Source organism: Schistocerca cancellata, chromosome 9 (assembly GCF_023864275.1).
Source record: "Schistocerca cancellata isolate TAMUIC-IGC-003103 chromosome 9, iqSchCanc2.1, whole genome shotgun sequence".
Lineage (NCBI taxonomy): Eukaryota > Metazoa > Arthropoda > Insecta > Orthoptera > Acrididae > Schistocerca > Schistocerca cancellata.
Genome location: NC_064634.1, coordinates 478,707,668 through 478,727,284, shown reverse-complemented (window position 1 = coordinate 478,727,284; position 19,617 = coordinate 478,707,668). Strand labels below are relative to the sequence as shown.

At 45.2% G+C, this 19,617-nt stretch overlaps 1 protein-coding gene across 2 annotated transcripts in view; it reads left to right on the top strand.

Annotated features, from left to right (window-relative positions):
- LOC126100531 (copper-transporting ATPase 1) overlaps window positions 1-19,617 on the top strand; it is a 589,098-nt gene that overhangs the window by 27,631 nt on the left and 541,850 nt on the right. The window contains exon 1 of one of the 2 annotated variants that reach the window (XM_049911149.1): window positions 5,635-5,729. The exons of the other annotated variant lie outside the window; for it this stretch is intronic. Coding sequence (XP_049767106.1) covers window positions 5,710-5,729 — 20 coding nt within the window. The 5' untranslated portion in view covers window positions 5,635-5,709. Of the gene's footprint in view, window positions 1-5,634; window positions 5,730-19,617 lie in introns of those variants that run through there. 2 annotated transcript variants of the gene reach the window in all.

Genomic DNA, 19,617 nt, shown 5'->3' with positions numbered 1-19,617 from the left:
CCTACACTGCACTTCTCCGTCCTCAGAGTATTGCTACGCAGTATGGGATCCTTACCACACAGGATTGACGAGGGCATCGAAAAAGTTCAGACAAGGAATGGCAGCTCCTTTTGTATTGTCGCGAAGTAGTTGAGGATATGATACGCGAGTTCGGATGGCAATAATTAAAACAAAAGCGTTTTTCTTTGTGGCGAGATCTTTTCACGAAATTGGAGTCGCAGACTTTCTCGTCCACAAGCGAAAATATTTTGTTCACTCATCTACATAGGAAAGAAACGATCATCGTATTAATATAATCAGAGCTCGCACGAAAAAAATCTTTGTGCTGATTGTTACCGAGAGCTATTTGAGAGTGAAACGGCATAGAAATTGTCTGCACGTCGTTCGGTGAACATTCCACGACGCATTTAAGTGTGAACTGCAGAGTAGTCATGTACTCGTAAATGTAATATGCCCGTCCTAATAACGATTCTGTGTGTTCGCTATATTTCATAGCTCACCGCACTCTTACCGTCAGGTATTTAAAAACGGCGTGACAGGCTGTACAGGTTCGTCGTTAATTGTTTAACAGGGCACTGCCCGGTTATCTTCGCTCATTATGGTCATTACCCCTGATTTATCCAAATTTTGCGATAACTGTCATGCGGCATATCAAATGGAAATGTTATCTAAGATGATGCACATTTCAGGATGATTGTCCAGCGGCGTTACTTCTGAGCATTACTCTGACGTCTAAAATTTTCACAGCGTATAAAACTTCCACTGGTCAGAAGATTCTGCTCCGGAATATTTTGTTAGGAAGTTATCGATGTCCAGAAGCTCACCCGAAATTTCTTGGAACAAGTGATTATTGTTGACGGTCTGAATATTTGTTATTTCGACAGTGACGTCGTAAGTTGGATATAGATTCTGAAAATACCTTCTTTAATCTTTTATGAGGGAAACTATGGATTGTAATGAACTATAGAGGGATACCTTTTCATCTGATATCAGCACTTAAGAGCATTGAACGAAAACATTTCTGTTAAATCATATGGGTAAGCTGACAGACCCATTCCCGGTATACAAAGTAGTAAGACTAGGATGTAGTTTATCTCCTACCCTCTGTAATGTCTGCATCGACGATGGATTTTTAAAGTAAGCACTGGGTTACAGCCGTACGATATGTAAGTATTACAAGCTTTCGTGTGGACATCCTTATTTTGAGAATGCAGGCTTTCTCGGCGAATCTCGATGATAAAATGTTCTCGGATTGACAGCAGAGTCGATGCTTCGTTCTCCGGCAACGTTCCAGCAAGTTTCTTATTTGCCATCTTCAGGCGAAGTCGGAGAACGATGCATTGACTCGCCTGTCAACCCGAGATTTTATCGTCCTCATTCTGAATTCTAGGAAAGGAAATGACTTGCAGATATCAGTTAATGAATTTAATAAAATATGTTACGAGTACAGTCCGAAAATGGGCGGTGCAGACTATTACAGGTAACCACTTAACACGGAATAAACTTGTCTTTAACAATCAAAGTAATGAGGTGATGGCTGTGGAGCTGCTGTTTTCACCTCTAACAACGATTTAACACTGAACTCCAACATCGTCTGTTGAACTGGTCATTTCTTTGCGCCGTAAGTTTCTTTCTCTCCATTTAGATTCACTACCTCATCATCAATTACTCGATTTACCCATTTAATGCTGAAGATTAGATGGGTAGGTCACATAACTAATGAGGAGGTTATTGAACAGGATTGGGGAGGAGAGGAGTTTGTGGCACAACTTGACCAGAAGAAGGGATTTTGCGTGACTTCAGATCTTCATTTGCAGTATAAGTCAAAGTTATAATCATTCGCTATGTATTGGCTGTGTCATGAATTACAGGTCAGGTGACCCCTCGGATGGAACGGAGCACCAGTGTTTTCTAATGAGGTACGCAGAGGGCAGTTATTTGTGAACGTTGTATCCAACCAAGCCCATGCAATGCGACATCTTAATGCAGTGCAGGTTGCAATGGCGCTCTGTTTGATCCAGAAAGGATGGACTGTCGGTCGTGCTACTGCAGATGGCAGTACGTCTTCATATGTCATAACAGCGCACAAGGCCAGTTGGACAAGGTAGCCGACGCATTACAGCCCCACGTGAAAGCCGTCTCTGCGTTGCAACGTCGTACAGATACCGCCAGTGGACTGCACGATTATCTCAGAAGGGTCACTGGAGCCGCTGTGGCCGATCGTACTGTAGTGAGCAGGTTACGAGAAAGGATCTTAGGACCCAGACGTTCTGTTCCAGAACGACGTCTTGCAGATCACCTTCAGTTCTGCCGTTCCCACGTCAAATGGCAACTGGCAACTTCGGCACAGGCGAAACGTTATTCACAGACCAGTCCAGATATCCCCTGACGAATCCACGTGTGTGCGGAGATCTGTGGTGCGCAGCACCTGCCAAATGTTGCCCGTGACCTCGACAGATTTCCAAGCCTCTTATGTTGTGGGGAGTTTCAGTGTTGGCAGCCATACGGATCTTGTCGTCGTCCATGAGCGCTTTACCGCAAGGCGATACATCTAATAGGCCATACGCTGCATGCCCTGGTGGCCCTGAATCCTTTCTAAAGCCAGAGCCTATGCGGCGAACGTTGGCAGGGATCTTCAACTTTTGTAGTCCTGTCTTCCTCAGTTGCGTGTAATATTACGGTATCTTTATCATTTTTACTTATGGACCGTTTGACAGCAACTGAATAAAACACAATTTTAGTGTGATTCGCGTTTCGCCTTTATTTTCTGCAAGGCATCACCAGTGGCAGGTTGCGTGGACAATTTCTGACATATTACGCTCCTGTTGCATTTTTGGTGTTGTTGTTCTTATGTATGCCAATTTGCGTTTTTTGTCCCCCGCATTCCACAGCACTATGAACTGAACACTTGTTTCAATGCAATGTTTTGGTTTCTGTTGCCGACTGTCAAATGTAACGTCGGCAACAGAAACCAAAACATTGCATTGAAACAAGTGTTCAGTTCATAGTGCTGTGGAATGCGGGGAAAAAAACGCAAATTGGCATACATAAGAAGAGCAACACCAAAAATGCAACAGGAGCGTAATATGTCAGAAATTGTCCACGCAACCTGCCACTGGTGATACCTTGCAGAAAGTAAAGGCGAAATGCATATCACATTAAAATTGTGTTTTATTGAGTTGCTGTCAGACGGTCCATAAGTAAAAATTATCAATGTACCGTCATGTTAGCAGGGATGTCTTGCGAAACCTGGACATTGAAGCAGTGGAATGGCCGGCGGTGAGTCCCGACCAAACCCCATCGTAGATATGTGTTGACAGACATGTTCGTGGTCGTCCTGTCCCAGCACTGGCTCTCCATGAACTCTCATGGGCTATCATTGAAGATTGGGGAACCGCCGTACACTTATACGGCGCATGCGACTTTGGTGTCAGGCAGTGATAACCGCTCACGGAGGAAATAGACGTTATTGAAGCTCCCAAAATCACTCGGGATGACGGGATGAATGATGGTTTCCGCTTTGAAACTTGCCGGCAGATGAAAACTGTGTGCCATACGAGACTAACTCGGGAGCGAGTTCGATCCTCTGTCCGACACAGTTTTAATCTGCCAGCAAGTTCCATACCAGCGCATATTCCGCTGCAGAGTAAAAATTTCATTGTGGTTCCCACTTTATTTACAACACCTGTCGGACATTTCGTTATTTTTATGCAGACGATCGTGAATGAGTGATCGTTTTGTTGTGCACTTAAACTGGGAAATAAAAAGGTATAATTTGGTAACATATCCAGTTACTGTTCAGTGGAATATGGCAGACGCCGTAAGTCATTGTACCCTAATTCTTTTGAGCAGTGTATAGTTTAGAATACACGAAATTTAAGTTTTATATGAGTATTGATCCACCGACGCTGTTATGTGGAAATGACTAATGGTGAGGCGTAGCGCCGTATAACGATTCTGCCTTGGAGGCGGTTAAGTGGCAGATGTGTCTCAGAGCTGGACAGTGACAGATGGTGACGCGAGACTGTACGCGCACGTAGTTTATGTATCAGCCGATAGAGGAAAATATTGGATAGGGGGACTGTGATTTTAGTTTCGATTGTGCCCACTAGTGTGCACTAAAGTAATAGAATGTTTTTCATAAACTGTTCTAGTATTTTCATAAAGTGTTATTTCTTTTTGTGTATGTAAAATGTTAAGAAATGCGTTTTAGCAGTATGAATGATGCGTGAGTGTGGTTTAAGGTTAATATGAAGATACTTGTTTAACGAGTTATGTAGTAGGATTTAGTGTGGGAACATTTCGAAGAAGTATGGATAATGACAAAAGAGATTTTTGTAGAATAGTTTTGTAAAGTAAGTTTATGGTAAAGGGAAAGTTAATTCAGGTATAAATAACAATAGTAAATAACTTTATGCATAAGCAAAACTTCAGCATATTAGATAATTACGTCGGTAAAAAGTGCAGTCGTTAGGTTTACTATTTTTCGATTGGTTATTGATGAAAAGCGCAGATTGACGAGGGAGAATGTTGTTTTGCTATTGTCTGTTGAGTAAACTGACCAATGGTAAAGCAATATTCTTCGCGCGCCTTTCTCTGCTGGTAGAGAAGACTTAGAATATTCTAGAGAGTAGTCGAAGCCTAGCCATGAAACAGATCGGACGTGTGTAGTAGTAGTTCCGGTGGAAATGATAAGTTGCCAGATCTAGCAGTGTTTCATAGAAAAAAAAGTGTTGGAAAGTGACGGCATAATTATTCCGATGTGTGTGTAGAAATTTCGGAATTTTTAAGTGAATTTTGTGACTAAAAAAGACACACATTCCTCGTGGCGTATTGAGCAGGTCGGTGGCTAAAAACAGTGACTGCATTTGGTACCGACAGACTTAATATTAGGCGAGCATTATCGATAAAAAGCAATCAGTATTTTTGTGGCTATTACGTTTTCGGGAAATGCAACACCATAAACTTGCTAACGTGAGTGAAAGGGATTGTGAGTGACTGTGGTAAGACTAGAACGGGCTTGGCAGTGATACTTGTTCACCTAAGCTTCAGAATATATTAATTGGGGACAAAATTTCCAACCTTTCATTTGTGTGAAAACTTTCTCCCGAAACGTAGATTAGTGACTTAAATTGCAGCCTGGTTCACGTCGAAGTAAAGTAGGTTTCACTCGGTTTTCCTACTGATGATCTGCTGAGACAATGTTCGCAGGTAGGTGCAGGTTCGTCGTAAAGGGACGGAAAGAACCGCGCTGCCGCAATGGATAGTACACAAGAAGCGAGGAAAGGATAACCGGAGAGCGGAAATAAGCTTCTTAAGGAGGAGGAATGAGACACCTATCTGAGTATCTATCTTTGCGGTATGATAAGTTGTGTGTTTGTTGACGTATAGTTTTGGCCGAGAGATTGTGAGTGAGTGAGAGAGAGAGAGAGAGAGAGAGAGATAGTAGGGCCGAGAGATTGTGAGTGAGTGAGAGAGAGAGAGAGAGAGAGAGAGAGAGAGAGAGAGAGATAGTAGGGGGGGGGGGGGAGGTGGGTGAGACGGCACTCCGCTCGCTAGCTACATCGTGACGTCACCCAGCCGTGACAGCGGCGATTGGCGATTCACTCTTTATCTGCAACTCTCAGCTTTTACGTAATCCCTAGGGCGGTAGTAATCCCAGTCGCATTGTGACGGCGCTGTGGGGGAACGAGCAACAAGTGAAGAGTTATGGACCGCGCGAACGGCCGGTGAGTAAGTCACCGTACCTGTTCACTGTGATTGCTGGTTTCTCTCATTTGTTCCACGACTGGTTCTACAGATGATACAGGCGCCGAATTTTGTGCGGAAGGGAAAAACTACTGTTTAACTTGCGAAGTAACAAAACTTGTTCTGGTGTTTGTTTTGATAAGCAGATACCTCGTGTTTTTGAAAACAGAAATAAAAAGACACTGACTTGAACAGGCTGCAGTGGAAGGCTAGAACATTTATCGTTAGTTTTCTCCTTGGTTAGTCATGCTGCAGTTAGTATATTCTCTATGCTGAACAGTTGGTCTGTAAATGTTTAGGGCGTGTGCACCGAAATAATTTTAGGAAAGTAGGGAACGGTCCTCGCTTGACACCAATGAGGTTTTTCTCGGAAGAGTTGCATATATTGACCAATGTTGTGATGGAATGTGACGCAAAGATGTTCGGAACGTTGTACATTCTGCCCCGGATGTTAAGGAATACAAACTATTCGTCGTCAGCTAGACGAAGGGCGGTTTTGTGCAAAACCATGAAGACGATGCTGAAGAACTTTCAGGCTCATTGCGGCACAGGAGTTAGGACAAATTTACGACCATTGCTTTTGACAGTCAGCGTGACGGAAGAGCTAGTTGACAACGTATATTAGAGTTTGACTTCCCGCTGACGGCGTTATCACTAGACAAGAGAGAAGGTTGGCGAGGGAAATCGTTTCTAGTCTATTCCAAGAATAATCATGACATTCGCCTTACGCGTGTTGATGAAATCATGGCTAACGTAAATTTCAATCACTCGACAGAGACTGCAACGTCTGCTATGTCTTACCCACTTCAGTCAGGATTATATATTTGGTGTCGATATTGGATGTATAGGTGTAAGTGACTCTACCATTTGAGGCTGTATTTTTGGAAATTAAAGAGAGTACCCAGACATGAGTTGGGGAGGAGGGGGCGGGGAGGGAAAGGAAGGGAAGGAGTTTTCACAAAATAAGCCTCTAAAATATTTGGGAAGCAGTCTTTATTAATTACCAAATATAATAATGCTGCCGCTTTTATACGTAATAAGTATTTGCTATAGCTATGTACTTAATGGAAAAACGAATGGAAAAACTGATAGAAGCTGACCTCGGGGAAGATCAGTTTGGATTACGTAGAAATGTTGGAACACGTGAGGCAATACTGACCCTACGACTTATCTTAGAAAATAGATTAAGGAAAGGCAAACCTACGTTTCTAGCATTTGTAGACTTAGAGAAAGCTTTTGACAAAGTTGACTGGAATACTCTCTTTCAAATTCTGAAGGTGGCAGGGGTAAAATACAGGGAGCGAAAGTCTATTTACAATTTGTACAGAAACCAGATCGCAGTTATAAGAGTCGAGGGACATGAAAGGGAAGCAGTGGTTGGGAAGGGAGTGAGACTGGGCTGTAGCCTCTCCCCGATGCTATTCAATCTGTATATTGAGCAAGCAGTAAAGGAAACAAAAGAAAAATTCGGAGTAGGTATTAAAATCCATGGAGAAGAAATAAAAACTTTGAGGTTTGCCGATGACATTGTAATTCTGTCAGAGAAGGCAAAGGCCTTGGAAGAGCAGTTGAACGGAATGGATAGTGTCTTGAAAGGAGGATATAAGATGAACAAAAGTGAAAGGAGGATAATGGAATGTAGTCGAATTAAATAGGGCAATGCTGAGGGAATTAGATTAGGAAATGAGACGCTTAAAGTAGTAAAGGGGTTTTACTATTTGGGGAGCAAAATAACTGATGATGATCGAAGTAGAGAGGATATAAAATGTAGACTGGCAATGACTTAACATCGAGTATTGATTTAAGTGTCAGGAAGTCGTTTCTGAAAGTATTTGTATGGAGTGTAGCCATGTATCCAAGTGAAACATGGACGATAAATAGTTTGGACAAGAAGAGAATAGAAGCTTCCGAAATGTGGTGCTACAGAAGAATGCTGAAGATTAGATGGGTAGATCACATAACTAATAAGGAGGTATTGAATAGAATTGGGGAGAAGAGGAGTTTGTGGCACAACTTGACTAGAAGAAGGGATCGGTTGGTAGGATATGTTCTGAGGCATCAAGGGATCACCAATTTGGTACTGGAGGGCAGCGTGGAGGGTAAAAATCGTACAGGGAGACCAAGAGATGAATACACTAAGCAGATTCAGAAGGATGTAGGTTGCAGTAGGTACTGGGAGATGAAGAGGCTTGCACAGGGTAGAGTAGCATGGAGAGCTGCATCAAACCAGTCTCAGCACTGAAGACCACAACAACAACATGTACTTAACTGAGGTAGTACTGTTCTTAAGAGATTTGTACACATTACTTTGCTGTCAGGTAGGTAACGTTCAAATAAATTTGCTTAATTTTTATATTGAGGTGGGAAAAGTCGTAGGATAGTGATCCGCGCATATACAGATGTCTGTTCTATCCCGTACACAAGCTACAAAAGCCCAGTGCGTTGTCGGAGCTGCCATTTGTACTCGGGTGATTCATGCGAAAATGTTTCCGAGGTGATTATGCCTGCCCGACGGGAATTAACAGATTCTGAACGTGGAACGGTAGTTGCAGCTAGACACATGGGACATTCCATTTCGGAAATCGTTAGGCAGTTCAATATTCCGAGATCCACAGTGTCAAGACAGTGCCCGAGAATACCAGACTTCAGGCATTACCTCTCACCACGGACAACGCAGTGGCCGACGGTCTGCACGTGACGACGGAGAGCAGCGGCGTTTGCTACAGCTGTCGGTGCTAAAAGACGGGCAGCACTGCGCGGAATAACCGCAGAAATCAATGTGGGACGTACGACGAACGTATCCGTTGGGACACTGCGGCGAAATATGGCGTTAATGGGCTACGGCGGCAGACGATCGATGCGAGTGCCTTTGTTAACAGCACATCGCCTGCAGCGTATCTCCTGGATTCGGGACCATATCGGTTGGACGCTAGACGACTGGAAGACAGCAGTCTGCACAGATGAGACCTTATTTCAGTTGGTGAGAGATGATGATAGGGTTTGAGTCCGGCGCAGACCCCACGAAGCCATGAACCCAAGTGTCAACAAGACACTGTGCAAGCTGGTCATGGTATGGACTGTGTTTACATGTAAAGGACTGGGTCCTCTGGTCCACCTGAACCAGTTGTTGACTGGAAATGGCTGTGTTCGGCTACTTTGAGACCATCTGCAACCATTCTTGGATATAATCTTCCCAAACAACGATGGAATTTTTATGAATGACCATGCGCCATTGACTGGAGCAAAATTGTTCGCAATTGGTTTGAAGAATATTCTGGACAATTCGAGTGAATGATTTGGTAACCCAAATCGGCCGACATGAATCTCATCGAACACTTATTGGACATAATTGAGAGGTCAGTTCGTGCACAAAATCCTGCATTGTCGGCACTTTCGCCTGTATGGACGGCTAGAGAGGTTATAGGGGACTTCCGAAGACTTGTTTTGTTTTACGGCGCAGAGTCATACGCGCCCATTTCCAAAGACTTGTTGAGACCATGTCTCCTCGAACTCCTGGTATATTACGCTGGGCAAAACTAGGTACTACACGACATTAGGAGGTATACCCTTGAGTTGTCACCTTAGTGCATATTCACATCTTTCTGCATTCGTTGGTAAGACGAGAAGAAACATCGCGAGTCGAAGGTCCGACACTACCGGGCGCTTCTAGAACTCGGGACGGTATGGCATTTTTAGTTGGACAGAAGTATCGCAGCGAATGGCGAAATTGTGTTTGGATTTCACTACATGTGCGTCTGGGTACACTTACTATTAGTCGATTCTATGGAAACGCTCACGGAACTTTAGTCATCTGCCTGCATCTCCGTTCTCAGCACTGTGCATATTTGTTTGCCATCTGAATCTGCTTGAACGAAGTGGACCGCTTTTTCCCAAAAAAGGGCAAAGAACTTGGTACTTTTTTGTCTTCAATTGCGTTGGCGACGCCCCCATCCTATTTTACGTAATTAAATATTCTACATGCATGTAATGACTGACAAGTTGTCACGTTAACGGATGGCGTACTCTTCTTAAATTTCGTTGAGTCTGTTTTTACGCAAAAGCTGTTCAATTATGGTTATTCGTAGCAAGCAGCTCACAGCTTGGCATTGTTAACGGAGAGGGATCTTCAGACGTAGAAGTACCCCAAGGGAGTACTGTAGGACCATAACTCTTTACAGTATGCATATTGTAAACGATAATTGTTTGCAGCGCAGTGGTGTAGGTGAAACCGAGACATTGTTTTTGGCAGAGGATACTGAAACCTGGTAATTGGCTCTGAGCACTATGGGACTCAACTGCTGAGGTCATTAGTCCCCTAGAACTTAGAACTAGTTAAACCTAACTAACCTAAGGACATCACAAACATCCATGCCCGAGGCAGGATTCGAACCTGCGACCGTAGCGGTCTTGCGGTTCCAGACTGCAGCGCCTTTAACCGCACGGCCACTTCAGCCGGCCAAACCTGGTAATTAAGTAAGGCAGGAATGGGCTACGATTGTGGACGGGGCTCAAATCTACTACTGTTGGTTTGCTTTGCAATTTCATTTATGTTAATAAGTAATTTTTGAAAACAAGCCAATGTCGTCACAGTCAGAATTTTAAGGCAATTAACCACAATCACGGCTGAAGGCCTTTAACGCCCAAAATGGAAGTTATTAAAATTTAGCAAACATGCATAAAATACAGACAGCAAATAATTTTCGAAAACAACCCAATGTGGTCGCAATGAGAATTTTAAAGCAATTAACCCCAATCACGGCTGAAGGCCTTTAACGCCAAAATGGCAATTTAAAAAAAAAATAAATATACTGACAAACGGCGAATGGCATAGCAAAAGTTAACTTAAAAAAATAAACAACAGATCACCAAACAGATGAGACAAATGATCGTAACTTAATAATACAATAATAAAATAAGACAAGGGCCAGTGACAGACGGTGCTCCAGGAAAGATGGTAACTCGGACTAGTGGCAGTCTAACGAGCGACTAACGCTAATCTTGGTGAGGTTACCTGGCATCCCACAAAACAAATCCAAGATGTAAAATTACGCCAAAACCGGAACCGGCGGCCAGGGCTCCACCCGCAGAATATTGTGCTTAGAGCGCCCGGAACAAGGAGTAACGACTACCAGTAAGGTAGAAGAACGCCACGCAGCCTATAATCAAGAAGCTGTCAAACTTACACGCCTCACCGGACAGCAGCGTCAAGGCGAGGAAAAGTACACTGCTGTTACGTACACTAACCCCGGGGCAGGTGACTGGGGCGTTAGCGGCCACAAGACAGAAAAATACCGCTGGTTGAGCTTAACAACGTAAGAAGCTGAAAATCGTAAATAGTAATTAGAAGCTCAGCAAGGCTAATCAGGTCCGGCTTCCCCAGGTACTCCATTCGCTGCTTTTCGCCTCGGCGACAGTTCGAGCAGCAACAAGAATCCAAGTCACTGGAGAATCGCGAGATTTCACAATGGTGGAGGTTTCTCTACGCGAATTGCAATGCACTCAAATATGCAGGATCCGGTTTGGACGAGGTCGTGCGCCCTGGTGGCCACTGCCCTTCGATCCGGCAGTCGATACACGTCGCCAGCGGTCCCGGCGTGTTGTCGCTCTGCGCGGTCCTCGCTGCTCCTGCGACCCCACTCACACCACACAGAAGAAGCACGAGGTCGCCCCAAAGAGAGGGCTGCGGAACTACATATCGATAAGCGCCGCTGCTGCCCCTAGCGGACAGGCAACGCTTACGAAACCGAGTGGCGCCAGTGAACACGAGAAGAAGGCAAACAACACAACCGTGCCAACTAAACAATGCGGTGTGGCAGAAACCTACAGACGGCACCGACGTAAGCCGCAGCACGGCTTAGACACGGTGGTCTGTCAAGCTGCAGAACAACCTCATATTCGCATAGAAGAGCCAACCAAGTTACAGGTCACGTGTCTCGCGCTAAATGATGGCTAAAATCGTCCACTTGTTCTCGCGCTTACAAAATGCGAAGTTGACGTTTGTGTAAATTTTACCTCAATATGAGGTGAAATTCAACAGTACAAAAGTAGCTGTGAAATCGTTTTGATTGACTGTCTTTACTGCGAAACTACCGTGCCTGTAAACGTTAAGTCGTTTGTGCATAACGTTCACAAAAGTCTCTCTCATTCATTACCCCACAGAGGAAAGCTTAAATTTAGGAAGTTGAGGCAACGCCGACTAAGCTAGTGGCGTAAGGGTACGAGTGGTTACGGAAAATCTAGCGCTCCGCGCATGTACTGTAGCTTAGCCGTCGCATGCGCCGTAGCTTAGTCGGCTTTTGTTGGTCAATTTGAGATTATTTCCTGGCTTGATAAAACACAAGTCTCTGGTATAAAATTGTTTGTTCCGATTTCCTCTTCACCACTGTGGTACCTAGTAAACAGCTATCGTTTACACTTTGTGTACAGAGTGTATCACAATTAGTAACGTAAATGCATACAACTGAAAGTACTCGATACTAGAAGCAAAAAGGTCTCGTAAATATGGGCTCTAAAGATGTTCGTCCCTCCCACCTGCTTCACCGTTACTATAAAACATCTCTTCTACTGAACAGTCGCGCATAGCTCTTCAGGTATGCTCTTCACAGATCATTATTACTGGACTTCATTATTTCTATCATCGTGTACTTGCAACTGTATGCGTGTACGCCATTAACTTTGATACAGTCTAGTGAATAACGTCGCGAAGTCCCATTACGCTGTTCGCGGATGATGCTGCTGCTTTATAAAGAAAAGGCGGAACGCTAGAAAATTGTAGCGAAATGCTGGGCGACCTGCAGTGGATCGACGCTTGGTGCAGGATTTGACAGTACACTCACAACACAAACAAATGTAACATATTGCGAATACATTACCGGAGAGGCTAGTCGTGTGATTACCAGATTGTAGAAGCATCACTAGAAGCAACAGGTACATCCGTGAGATATCTGAGTGTACGCGTGAGGTCCGATTTGAAGTGAAGTGAAACGCGCACATTAAACTAATTGCAGACGAGGCAGATACCAGACACATTTATTGCAAGAAACGTCAGGAAGTGTAGTCTACCGACGAAGCAGGTATCTTACAAAACCCGAATCCTCCCGGTACTCAGTCTGGGATCCGTACAAGATATGGTTGATAGAGGAAATCCGAAAAAGAGCAGCCTGTTTCGCTACAGGTTCGTTTGGTAACGGGAAAGACACTCATCCACCTCCGGCAGCAGACACTACAAGAGAGGCGTTTTACATCAGCGCGCGGCTTGCTGTTAAAATTACGAAAGCCTATGTCATTACTAGACTTAAACAATATAGTACCTCTCCTACAAAAATGGTACGAAAATACCGTGAAAGAAAATTCTGCTTGATTCGAACTATGTTGTTGTTGTTGTGGTCTTCAGTCCTGAGACTGGTTTGATGCAGCTCTCCATGCTACTCTATCCTGTGCAAGCTTCTTCATCTCCCAGTACCTACTGCAACCTACATCCTTCTGAATCTGCTTAGTGTATTCATCTCTTGGTCTCCCCCTACGATTTTTACCCTCCACGCTGCCCTCCAATACTAAATTGGTGATCCCTTGATGCCTCAGAACATGTCCTACCAACCGATCCCTTCTTCTGGTCAAGTTGTGCCACAAAGTTCTCTTCTCCCCAATCCTATTCAATACTTCCTCATTAGTTATGTGATCTACCCACCTAATCTTTAGCATTCTTCTGTAGCACCACATTTCGAAAGCTTCTATTCTCTTCTTGTCCAAACTATTTACCGTCCATGTTTCACTTCCATACAATGCTACACTCCACACAAATACTTTCAGAAATGACTTCCTGACACTTAAATCTATACTCGATGTTAACAAATTTCTCTTCTTCAGAAACGCTTTCCTAGCCATTGCCAGTCTACATTTTATATCCTCTCTACTTCGACCATCATCAGTTATTTCGCTCCCCAAATAGCAAAACTCCTTTACTACTTTAAGTGTCTCATTTCCTAATCTAATACCATCAACGTCACGCGACTTAATTCGACTACATTCCATTATCCTCGTTTTGCTTTTGTTGATGTTCATCTTATATCCTCCTTTCAAGACACTGTCCATTCCGTTCAACTGCTCTTCCAAGTCCTTTGCTGTCTCTGACAGAATTACAATGTCATCGGCGAACCTCAAAGTTTTTATTTCTTCTCCACGGATTTTAATACCTACTCCGAATTTTTCTTTTGTTTCCTTTACTGCTTGCTCAATATACAGATTGAATAACATCGGGGAGAGGCTACAACCCTGTCTTACTCCCTTCCCAACCACTGCTTCCCTTTCATGTCCCTCGACTCTTATAACTGCCATCTGGTTTCTGTAAAAATTGTAGATAGCCTTTCGCTCCCTGTATTTTACCCCTGCCACCTTTAGAATATGAAAGAGAGTATTCCAGTCAACTATAACAGATGCTTAACAACAATCGTTCTTTCCGCGAACTGAATGGGGAAAGAGGAGGTAACATGGCACAAAATGTTTTGCGAAGCATAGAAGTAGATGTACAGAGGCTGGAGAGAAACATGGGAAGGCCACAACATTACCATTCCTAGTACGTTGGAGGGAAACCGTTAGCGTTGAAAACAGCTTCCAATCGTCTCGAAGTGGATGAATACACGTCCTGTATGGATTTCAAGGGAAACTTATACCATCCTTCCTGCAAAAGAGTGCGAAGGTCAGGTATTGGTGATGTAGGTCGATAGCGATAACGCACCATCCTGTGCAGATTACACTACAAAGTCTCAATAACATTCACCTCTCATGACTGGTGCCAGGGGAGTTGCGACAATTCATCCTCGTGCAAACAAAATGAGTCCTGGACGATGCAAGCTGTGTGTCTTTGAACACAACATCACCACTGGGGAACAAATATTCGCGTAATCTTAGGCAGTAATACTACCTTGAAGAGCATCCACAGGACCCATGGAATACCGCGATGTCGCCGCCAAAATCATCACTGAACCCTCGCCTTGTTTCACTCTTGGGTCGTAATCTCGGCCAGAAGTTGGAATCAATGTGCAACAAGACTCATTCGACCAAATGACTTTCTTCCACTGCTCCACAGTGCAGCTTTTCTGGCTTCGCCACCGCGTTTTCCTTGTGGGAGCATTTGCATCACTGGTGTGTGGTTTTGGAATTGGAGCTCTCCCTGCAGTTCCATGCTTACACAGCTGCTTTCGTGTTTTAGGGTTCGCAACTGCGACATTCAGTTTTGCAGTGATTTTTGCCGCTATCGTCCTCTTATTTTTCGCTGCAAATACACTCCTGGAAATTGAAATAAGAACACCGTGAATTCATTGTCCCAGGAAGGGGAAACTTTATTGACACATTCCTGGGGTCAGATACATCACATGATCACACTGACAGAACCACAGGCACATAGCCACAGGCAACAGAGCATGCACAATGTCGGCACTAGTACAGTGTATATCCACCTTTCGCAGCAATGCAGGCTGCTATTCTCCCATGGAGACGATCGTAGAGATGCTGGATGTAGTCCTGTGGAACGGCTTGCCATGCCATTTCCACCTGGCGCCTCAGTTGGACCAGCGTTCGTGCTGGACGTGCAGACCGCGTGAGACGACGCTTCATCCAGTCCCAAACATGCTCAATGGGGGACAGATCCGGAGATCTTGCTGGCCAGGGTAGTTGACTTACACCTTCTAGAGCACGTTGGGTGGCACGGGATACATGCGGACGTGCATTGTCCTGTTGGAACAGCAAGTTCCCTTGCCGGTCTAGGAATGGTAGAACGATGGGTTCGATGACGGTTTGGATGTACCGTGCACTATTCAGTGTCCCCTCGACGATCACCAGTGGTGTACGGCCAGTGTAGGAGATCGCTCCCCACACCATGATGCCGGGTGTTGGCCCTGTGTGCCTCGGTCGTATGCAGTCCTGATTGTGGCGCTCACCTGCACGGCGCCAAACACGCATACGACCATCATTGGCACCAAGGCAGAAGCGACTCTCATCGCTGAAGACGACACGTCTCCATTCGTCCCTCCATTCACGCCTGTCGCGACACCACTGGAGGCGGGCTGCACCATGTTGGGGCGTGAGCGGAAGACGGCCTAACGGTGTGCGGGACCGTAGCCCAGCTTCATGGAGACGGTTGCGAATGGTCCTCGCCGATACCCCAGGAGCAACAGTGTCCCTAATTTGCTGGGAAGTGGCGGTGCGGTCCCCTACGGCACTGCGTAGGACCCTACGATCTTGGCGTGCATCCGTGCGTCGCTGCGGTCCGGTCCCAGGTCGACGGACACGTGCACCTTCCGCCGACCACTGGCGACAACATCGATGTACTGTGGAGACCTCACGCCCCACGTGTTGAGCAATTCGGCGGTACGTCCACCCGGCCTCCCGCATGCCCACTATACGCCCTCGCTCAAAGTCCGTCAACTGCACATATGGTTCACGTCCACGCTGTCGCGGCATGCTACCAGTGTTAAAGACTGCGATGGACCTCCGTATGCCACGGCAAACCGGCTGACACTGACGGCGGCGGTGCACAAATGCTGCGCAGCTAGCGCCATTCGACGGCCAACACCGCGGTTCCTGGTGTGTCCGCTGTGCCGTGCGTGTGATCATTGCTTGTACAGCCCTCTCGCGGTGTCCGGAGCAAGTATAGTGGGTCTGACACACCGGTGTCAATGTATTCTTTTTTCCATTTCCAGGAGTGTATCTTCAATGACCACTCACTGCGATCACTCGACAAACACTTCCCGCGTTGTGATTAGCGGATGATTTTTGCGCGTACCCTGTATGCAGTGCCCTCTTGAAACACCAAGCACTTCGTCGGATGTCTCGGTAAAGGAAGAACCCAACCATTCGAGCACCAACAATTTGCCCACGCTCGAATTCACTCAGCTCCGACGTAACGCACTGACGTCTACACAGAACTCTGTTCCGACCACGACTGCCACTTTTAACGTATTGAGGACACTGCACAGGTGCTTCTTATGGTCAAATGCAACAGTGCAGCGTGGAAACCTGGCTACAGTCTCCATTTATGTTGAGGCAAGAATTTTCCGCTGAGTTTCCAGCTTTTTGTCCGACCCGTGTAGATACATTTAGTCTACGGGTGCAGACCTGGTATAAGTCATTCGGCTATGCTCGTAGCACCGTTTTCATTTTTTTTTAAAAAAAATCTTTATTTCATCATTATCATGTTACAATGTAACCTACTACCTAAATACATTAGTAGGTCCTATATTTAACTATTTCTAATTTCTATCTGCTGCTACTATGATATTTAACACTACAGGTTTTTCTTACTACACTCCATCACCACTATGGGGGTTAATCTATCATACTCACTATTCTATGTTACTATTTGTCTAATATTTCTTAATTTTAGCTTGTTTTGTTGTGATACTACTTGCTGATAGTTATTGTTATGAGTACTCTACCTGCTGCGTTACATGCGTGCCAGAATAGATACAAACATACTTATTTGGCCATTCCCACTGAGCTAATCCCAGTGGGAGTGCCCCTGATGTATTCGCTGCAGTTCTACACTATTTCTATTATCCTAGTTTGATCTTATAACTAACCTTATGTCTAATGTCATAATCGGTGCATGTCAAGTCCGTGGTGATCTACTACCCCCCAACCTATTCCGAAAACCTGGCGGATTCCAGCCGTGAGGCGGCTGGCCAAGTCCACGTCCCGGCGGAACAGGGGGGCGTACACGACAAGTCCGGTATTTATTTATTTATCGATTGTTATCAAGATATTCTCTGAGGACTTTGCTCGATATTTTGTTTGTTAGGTGGTTCTGGATGTTGAATGTGTTTTCGTGCCTGAGCAAGTGGTACGTGTCGTTGTTCGGCAATTGTTCCCTAAGTTGTTGTGCAACATCGTCGAAGAGGGGACAGTCGTACACCACATGGTCTGGAGTGCCTAGCCCTGCTCCGCAGTCACACGCTGGTGTTGCCCTTTTCCCGAACCGACAAAGATATGTCGGATAGGGTCCGTGCCCGGTAAGAAAGTGCAGCAATCCCCTAGTTGGTTTGATGTAGGTGAGTTCTAGCCTTTCCTTTATGTTGGGAAGCAATTCATGTGTTCTTCGGCCAGTTTCATCGCTATCCCAAAGATTTTGCCATAATTCCATGCCCCTTCTTTTGATGCTTTGTTTATCCCCTACATATATCCCCATAATTTCCTCAATCTTTTCCCTTCGATTTTTCTTTATCCAATACCAGGTGGCCTGTTCTCTGATTTTTATGTCCAGTGGACATAACCCCATCAGTACTGATAGTGCCCCTCCTGGAGTTGTTCTATATGCGCCCACTGAACGTAGGAGCATATTTCGCTGCACTCTCCTCACGGCCACGGCAGGCATGACCCTCGTGAGCCTGTGTGCCCAGACCGCTGACCCGTAACCTACTATGGATGTGAGGATGCTGTTATGGTATAATTTGATAAGATCAGGTGGGAGGTGGAATCTTTTATGTCCTATTCCTATTAGGTTATGTAGTACTGTGAGTGATCTCTGTGTTGCTGTGTCTATATGTGATGCATAGTTCCACCTCTCGTCGACGATGACACCGTTTTCATTTGCAACATTCGAGTCGGTTACCCGCTGGTTCGCGGTATCACGTGCTTCCGTGTATTTTGCAAGTTTAAATGAATTACATAAGTGCCGCCATACGTACCGGTGATTAGTCCATTAAACTTTGACGGGAATACGGAACGACGCGTACAGCTGGTTGTAATGTTCCGTGTGGGTGACAGCTAGGCGCGGTCCACTTGCCACGGGTGCCGCGTGTGTTGTTTGGACACAGATACGGCCTGACACTGATAACAGACACCACTGGCCGGACGGCCTGTCTCTTTTGTTTTTGTTTGGCGGTTAGCGGCAGAGATAAGACAACAGCTATGCTCGAAGAATGCCTTCGCGGCATGTTGCTGATGATACAGTGATGAGCCGAGACATAGTGACCACTGCCCACCAGGTGACTGAATGCTGCCTTGTGGCTCTGTCCGCACGTAACGCGGAAAGGGAACTACACTGGTGTAAGGACGAAAGTAACTCTCGCGCGAGGTGTCATTGCCAAGTGGCATAGCTCGCTGACACTTGGACCCTGCATAGACACAACTGCTGCAGTATAGTACAGAAGGTTCTGGCAATAAGTAGTGTAACTTCCCGAACTTCTTGTCGAGCCCTGTTCATTAGTGTGGATATTCTGACATTGGCCTCTCAGTATATACAGGGTGATTCAAAAAGAATACCACAACTTTAAAAATGTGTATTTAATGAAAGAAACATAATTTAACCTTCTCTTATACATCATTACAAAGAGTATTTAAAAAGGTTTTTTTTTCACTCAAAAACAAGTTCAGAGATGTTCAATATGGCCCCCTCCAGACACTCGAGCAATATCAACCCGATACTCCAACTCGTTCCACACTCTCTGTAGCATATCAGGCGTAACAGTTTGGATAGCTACTGTTATTGCTCGTTTCAAATCATCAATGGTGGCTGGGAGAGGTGGCCGAAACACCATATCCTTAACATACCCCCATAAGAAAAAATCGCAGGGGGTAAGATCAGGGCTTCTTGGAGGCCAGTGATGAAGTGCTCTGTCACGGGCTGCCTGGCGGCCGATCCATCGCCTCGGGTAGTTGACGTTCAGGTGTCATAACTAACCTTTTTCGTAGGACTCTCCATACAGTTGATTGTGGAATTTGCAGCTCTCTGCTAGCTCTGCGAGTCGATTTTCCTGGGCTGCGAACAAATGCTTGCTGGATGCGTGCTACATTTTCATCACTCGTTCTCGGCCGTCCAGAACTTTTCCCTTTGCACAAACACCCATTCTCTGTAAACTGTTTATACCAACGTTT